Here is a 7,014-nt window from a genome sequence, read left to right as displayed (position 1 = left end):
TACGCTGCTTTGGGCTGTGCTTTTTTAGGAACTTCCCTCTGCAAAATTGTATTCACAAAAGCAATTTTGTTTGTGTAAATACTGGGCGGAGGAGAATCAGCCCTTACACGCTGTGCATTTCTGTAGTTTTTCTCTGTTTGTTTTTCAAAGAATTTCGATTCACAGGCTATTGGTGCTTTCAGTGGGTGTACTTTGACAGCGCGGACCTATGCCGCGAACTTGCGCACTTACACCTGTGCACGCCCCCGGTTTTCCTTCCAAAGAGTTCGTTTGGACGCTAACCTGGGAATGTCAAAGGTCTCTGGGCTGAGCTGCATTTAGCAACCTGGTAAACAGCTATTGGAGAGCAGAAAGTGCAGGACATGCTATTTCCATTATAAACCCCCTTTTTTTTTTTTTTCTCTGGGGATGTTGATGCAGCTTTTAAAGTAGGGATTCATTGTGTGCCTGTCAGCACTGTGCCGGGTAGAAAGACTGTGAGTAACATCTTGGAATATTTTAAGAAAAGGTTTGAAGGAGATGAGGGGACTTTACAGGATTGGGTTTTTTTTTTGTTCTTGTTGTTTTTTTTGTTTTTTTTTTTAATAATGACATCAAGATATAATTACAGACAGAGGGTAAATCTATAAAAATATCATAAGTGGGTCTAAAATAGGACAAATTATCATTCTTACAATTAAGCTTAATGGACCTTCCTGTGTAAGTTAGATAAGATGGCTTGCTAATACTCACACAATTCACAATTTTTTTTTTCTGTTTAGTCAGTAAATTATGCATGAAGGACAAAACAGAAATAATCACCGAGACATTTGTATCATTTGTATCACTTGTGGCTGACTAATTCTTATCCATTGTCTTTTATGGTTTTAAAATGGGATTTGAAGTAGCTGGGCTGGTGTCTGTGCTGATAAAAGATGTAATAATGATTGTTTTCTTAATTTAAGTTGCATATGCTCTTTTTGAAAATGAAAGACTGCCAACAGTCATTGGCGAGTGCTTTACATTGAATCAGTATGCAGTAAAGGCAAATTCTGTGGAAGAGTCAAAACAGTGAAAAAAAAAAAGTGCAGACTTTGTGTCATCTGTATCTATTACATCAAAAAGTGTATGGAAGATTCAAAGAAAGGAAGAAGAAAACATCTGAGTGTTTTTTCAGATTAGATTATGGAGGCAATTTGTTTCTCTTAAAATGTTATTCTTATTCTAAGTTGTGTGGGGGCAAAAAAAAATTCCTGGTTAAGGAACTACATGCATCGTGGTGGGAATTACATTTTGCACTGATGGGTCCGAATTTTAATTAGAAGAGGATACAGATGTATTTTTCAGTTAAATTAAGATAGTTGGACAGAATAAGAGTGCACTATTCTTACACAAATATATTTTCTTTGTGTGTAGAAAATAAATGACTTGGGAAATATTACACAAGTCAGAGATGTAAAAAAAAAAAAAGCCCAAAACAAAAAAAAAACCACCAAAAAAACACCTCTCAAGCGATTCTGGGGTTCCCTCTTCATGAAGCCTAATTCCCACTCAAAGGACAAAAGTACTTTCTTGTTCTGGTCTCAGAGCTGGATCTCTGGCATTTCATTCCTCAATGGGATTTTGATTGATTTTATTTTATAGTTTTATCTTATTTCATAATGTTTGCATTAAATCAGATACCTCTGAGCACTTAATCATTTTTAGCTTCGAGATCTTTGTATTTAATATTATACTTGCTGTCAAAATTTAATATAAATAAGAGTCACAATAAACGTAAGTCATTGATCAGATGCAGCAAACTACAGCACTGACAGGGAACCAGAAGCCTGGTCCAGAAATCTTTGGCTGTAATAGAGACACCTATTGACTTCAGTGGGTTTTGAGTCAGGCCTCAAATGGAAAAAAAAAAAAAAACCAAAACCACCTGTGCTTGCCAGACAGGTCAGCAGATGACCTGGAATATGATAGCCATTAATCCACTGTAATAACTGTGTGTCCTTACTGAAAAATGGTGACTATTAAGACAAATGGTAGGATGCTGCTCTGTGTTCATATGGTGTAAAGCAGAGAATTTACAGAGCAGATGAGAGGGATCTGGTGTATAAAACCAAACTGTCCTTCAAGCATCTTTATAATCCATCTCCTGGTCACTGAATATCACAGAATAAATATCCCTAAACCAAGTGAGTCATCTATTTAGAGAGACTAAAAGGCTTCTTCCCTTACTTCAGGAGCTCTGTCACCAGGGAGAGAAAAAAAAAATAAATCAGGCATTAACTTGAATGAGAAGGAGATTGTGTAGAAAAGACTACACAGATTATTGTGGTCCTTTTATCTGGAAGGAGATAATCAGAGAGATTTGATTTCCAACCCCTTCTCCAAGGATTGTTTCCATAATTTGCATTAGATACTTCTTATTATAAAGAGAGGACTACATCTTGATTATGTGCGTATCTACTGGACATGCTTTGATAATCCATATGGGATCAGGACTTGCATGCTAGTGTAAATAAAAGAAAAAAAGAAAAGTAGTTTCAGTTTCCAGGTGCTGGTCCAAATATTGCTTGAAAATAAACCCTAATTTATTGAATAAGCCTATGGGTTCTTAAAATTTGTAACATGAATTGAAAGCTAAGTTACCTTACAGTGTCTTTAATTATAATGAGGTGCCAGAATTAGTGATGGCTACAGTGTCTGTGAACTTAGCTTGCTTTACTAGATGTTTCACATCATCTACTGGAGGACATAATAAAGATCTCTAAACCATCTTCCCTGATGACTACCAAATGGGTCCGGAAGGTCAATACTCTTCCGATCTGCAGAAGAGCACGGATGTTTACCCATACAGCTGTTCAGCTGTAGAGGAAATAAGAAGGGGTTCCCTGGGGAATAGGGAGCCTGGTCACCTCTTCCATGGGAGGTTGCCAACCTTCAGCAGGTTGGGAACTCCGCAGGAGGTGGCTGGTTGGGTATACATTGATTCCAGTCAGTTCAGCCACTTCAGCATCACACCCAATTACCTGTCTAGGTGTAGCCCTCTGCCACCTAGAAGCCTTGAAAAACACTCTGAGAACCAAGACGTTCAAGTTCCCCCACCTCCAACCATTTTCTTTTCCTTTTTACTGACTAAGGGATGATTAGGATGAATGAGTGGGAAGGATAAATTTGGTGATGAGGTGTGAACAACCTATGTGGGGGGGGGGGGGAAAAAGTTATCTCCAGTAACTCCCAGGAGAAGGTGAACATCAGCTAAAGAAAACTGCTGTCTTAGAGCTCTACTGGCATATTTTATTTTTTTTACTCTGTACTGATGCAAGAGGCAAAAATTGCTACTGCATAAGATACCAAGTCTGGAGGGGAAAAAGGAAATGTTCTTATCATAAACTAAATGATAGCAAATTAAACCAGGTAACTAGTGTGATGATGGCCATTTGGCTAGAGTATAAACAGGTTTGGATTAATTGGCACTAATGAGGCTGTGCTATTTAGGGGTTTATATTTAAATACCAACTATTTTCCTTCCCGCATGTGTTGATGAAGCTCTTCTGGATGGTCTTCAGCGATTGGCATAAAAAAAAATACTGATCTACATTTTTGTATTTGTACCAGAAAGAATAAAGACAAATGTGCCATAAGGTATTTAATTAAAAAAAAAAAATCCAGAACAAACCAACAATAACTTGGAATATACCATCACACTGACTCTCAGAAGCCCCCTTCCACAAAAACCCAAGCTAGGTTAAGTGACAATGAATGTAATGCTCAGCTGGCTACAACACATATAATCATCTCTGGTTCTCTCCACAGCTTGTTTCTGTGTAACTATCTATAATATATTACTGGTTTTAAGAAAAGAGAGCTGGTACCTATGGAGGATACATACTTAAATAGTTTTCTTTCTCAAACAGAGGGGGAAAAAAGCTATCTTCTCCGGTGGCTGTGTGCTGCATATTGTGTGCTAATCTGTCCTGTTCCTACCTGTGCCCTAGGTTCTTCTCTTGCACCAGAATTCTTTGGGGTGTTGAAAAGGCAGAGAATATTGTGTGGTTCAACTACAGAGTTCCCTAAACCGGGGAAACCACCAAGCACCTCAGTGAGCCTCTGGGCTGCCTTCTGCAATGGAACGCAGTAGGCAGCACTGGCGAAGTTTTGCCTTGAAGTACAGAGTACATGTCATGAATTTTCTTTGCCAATAGATCTGTAAAGTCAAGTGCACAAATGTCAGCTTGAACACAATGATATCTCTGGGCATTATAGTTGCAGAACGATTCTTCTTACAAGGATCAATGAGCTTGTAAATTTTGCAGATAGTTTTGGATATTCTGTTAGAAGCGATGATCTGTCGTGTTTGCAGCTTGGCTTGGGCTTCTCCCTTTCCCAGGACAAATGGAGCTAAACCACCAGGATATTTGTGGTAGCTAGAAGGAAATATTAATTCAAAGTCCTCGTCTTGAGAGCTACATTTCTAACAATGGCTTTTTCTGCCATCTGTATCCTGCCTGTTCTGTCCTCGCGCGTCAGCACGGCCGTACACAAACACCCCCTCCTGTTTTTGAGAAAGAAAAGCTGAAAGAGGCTGAGCGTTGCACAATCTGGAAACAACTTCAGTGTAGCTGTGTACCTGCTATTTTCAGGAGCACAGACTGAAGAAACAATAATGCTGCCTCTGGCTTTGAGATCTCAAAATTGTCAATGGCACTTCAGCGTTGGGAACTGCGCTTGGTCTGCTGGGAGAACTTAGAGGCTGCTGACAGAGCTTAAAATGGGAACAGCATCATATCTATAGAGGGAGAGAAAAAAAAAAAGCCTTTGGGGGTTATGGCAGTGTGTTGCCGTGGAAATACTTGAATTGATCAGTTTTACTGTTCTATTAAAATACTTAACTTTTGAAAAGCTTAAAGCTGCGTCATTCAAGACTCAAACTTACTTTCGTGACTGCTTGTCAGCCACTCGTGAATATGAATACTGCAGAAGCTAAATTGTAGCTTTTTTTTTTTTTTTCATTTTCAGGTGAAATTGAATGACCTGAAAATGGATCAGTCATCTCCTGTGCCACCAGCAACCATTTTAGAGCAAACTGCCTTGCGGCTAGGATGCAGTCCCACAGATGAAAAACTTGCCTTTCACTTAGACGAAGAAGATGAGTTAAAGCATCTTCGTGAATGTTTCTATATCCCAAAAGTCAAGGATCTGCCTCCAAGTGAGAATTATAATTACAGTGGGGGAGCGGGCTGGAATGGGGAAGGGTGGGGCTTCACAGCTTCTGCATGTGTTTATCACAAATCTTTGGAAATCATTGTCGCTTATGAGATAATTGAGCAATTGCAGTCATATCTGGGCACACTATGTCCCTGATGTTGCTAAATCAATCTAGCAACTTATTCTAGCACCGAAAGCTTTATGCTCTCATTCCCATCCCGAATAAAATGCGAAGATACCGTACTTATGTAGTGCTTATGCTGTCAGTCAGCTGCTTTGAACAATATAGTGACTGATTGAAAATTATAGGCAGAAGCATTTCTATCTAATGGTTTGAAACGGCAATGCAGCTCACAATAGTTCAGAGCAGTTATTCCTTGGTATAATACAGTTTGGTATTATCTATCCAGTTACAATTATTTTAGTTAATGAGAGAGATGGTACATATATTATATTAACAGTTATGCCTTATTGCTCGTAGTAGAGACTATTTTCTTCCTGAGACCGAATGGAAGGCTATGCCTTAGCAGAAATAATTGATCTGAGCAAATAGTTCATAATGAAACCTTTTATTTGAAGATCTTTCCTACTTTCCTCATGAATTGCCTATAAATAGGTATCTGTACATGGCTTCAAAGTAGCCATGCAAAACGGTTCTTAATATTTTTCTGATTCATTCCTGGTCTTTTGGTTGTTTTGAGGAGCCTGTGGCATGCCTGGGCCTGGGAGCAGGGGTACCTGTGGGTGATGTAGTGAGAGAGGACCTGATGTGCAGGCAAGGAGGCAGGAGGGGTATGCGCAAGGGCTGGCAGGCTGAGAAGGAAATATTTGCTTTGGGTTAGCAGTCCCAAATCAGGGAAACTACAAAATGTCCTTTTTTTTTAAGAAAAAAAAAAAAAAACCAAAAAAAAAAACCAAAAAAAACCCAAAATAACCAACCAACCAACCAAAAATTATTATACCAACCACTGCTGCTGTGTCTGGCCAAAATAATGTTGGGAAACCTGGTGGAAGCACCCAGCTATAGAGGCAGCATGGTCCTGGGCTCTTCTCCTGCGTCACAAGTCCTATCTGGGTTTATTTTCAGCTCTCATCTCAAATACATGGGGAGCAAAACTGTGCCTGCTCTGCAGGTCCTGGTCATAGCACAGTGGAAGCTGAAGAAATTAGTATGTTACTTCCTTAGATGATGAACATATGTAGGCATAGTCATTCTCCTCCTTTTCTGCCCAGGCAGAAAGCATCTATTGAAAATTAAAGGAAAATACGTCCTAGAAATTCCTTGCAAAATGTTTTCATTTTCTAGTAAATGCAGATTCAACTTTCTGCAGATGTTGTTTTTTTTTCTGAAAAGTGCAGTACTGATGGCATATGAGACATTACGGATACATTCACCAAATTATGTCCAGTAAAGACCTGTGATAGGAAATGGTATCAATTGTCTGAATTTCTGGACATCTTTTGAAACGGTAGTTGTCTTCAGTATCTTTTTGCCTAGCAATGATGAATGTTAGGAATGTAGTATGCTTGTGTCCTTAGGACATGGGGATGATAAATCTTAGTTCTCTGCGTAGTGATGGTATTGGCTTATCTTTCCTCACATATAAATCCTTGAGTTTTGCTATTTATATTATTCAGAGCAGAACTGGACACTTTACAAATATTTAAACTGCGTGCTTCCTCCGCACGGAGGAGGTGTTCTCAGCCTGTCTGCCAAGAAGTCGTTTTCTTCTTTTTTTTTTTTTTTTTTTTTTTTTTCCCCCCTGGTCGCTTAAGACAGTTTCCTACACCCCATCTGTTTGTTTGGGTATGACTGTTCTGTACTCAAAGCCA

The 7,014-nt window shown here is 39.1% G+C and overlaps 1 protein-coding gene across 1 annotated transcript in view; it reads left to right on the top strand.

Moving 5' to 3' along the window:
• The first annotated feature begins 449 nt into the window (after positions 1–449).
• KYNU (kynureninase) overlaps positions 450–7,014 on the top strand; it is a 59,788-nt gene continuing 53,223 nt past the window's right edge. The window contains exons 1-2 of the mRNA XM_086750978.1: positions 450–476; positions 4,993–5,182. Of these exons, the coding sequence (XP_086607104.1) occupies positions 5,014–5,182 (169 nt within the window). The 5' untranslated portion in view covers positions 450–476; positions 4,993–5,013. The remainder of the gene's footprint in view (positions 477–4,992; positions 5,183–7,014) is intronic.

This window comes from Chlamydotis macqueenii, chromosome 6 (assembly GCF_036417535.1).
Source record: "Chlamydotis macqueenii isolate bChlMac1 chromosome 6, bChlMac1.mat, whole genome shotgun sequence".
NCBI lineage: Eukaryota > Metazoa > Chordata > Aves > Otidiformes > Otididae > Chlamydotis > Chlamydotis macqueenii.
Note: the sequence above shows the minus strand (reverse complement) of the source record. Positions and strands in the feature narration are given on the sequence as shown.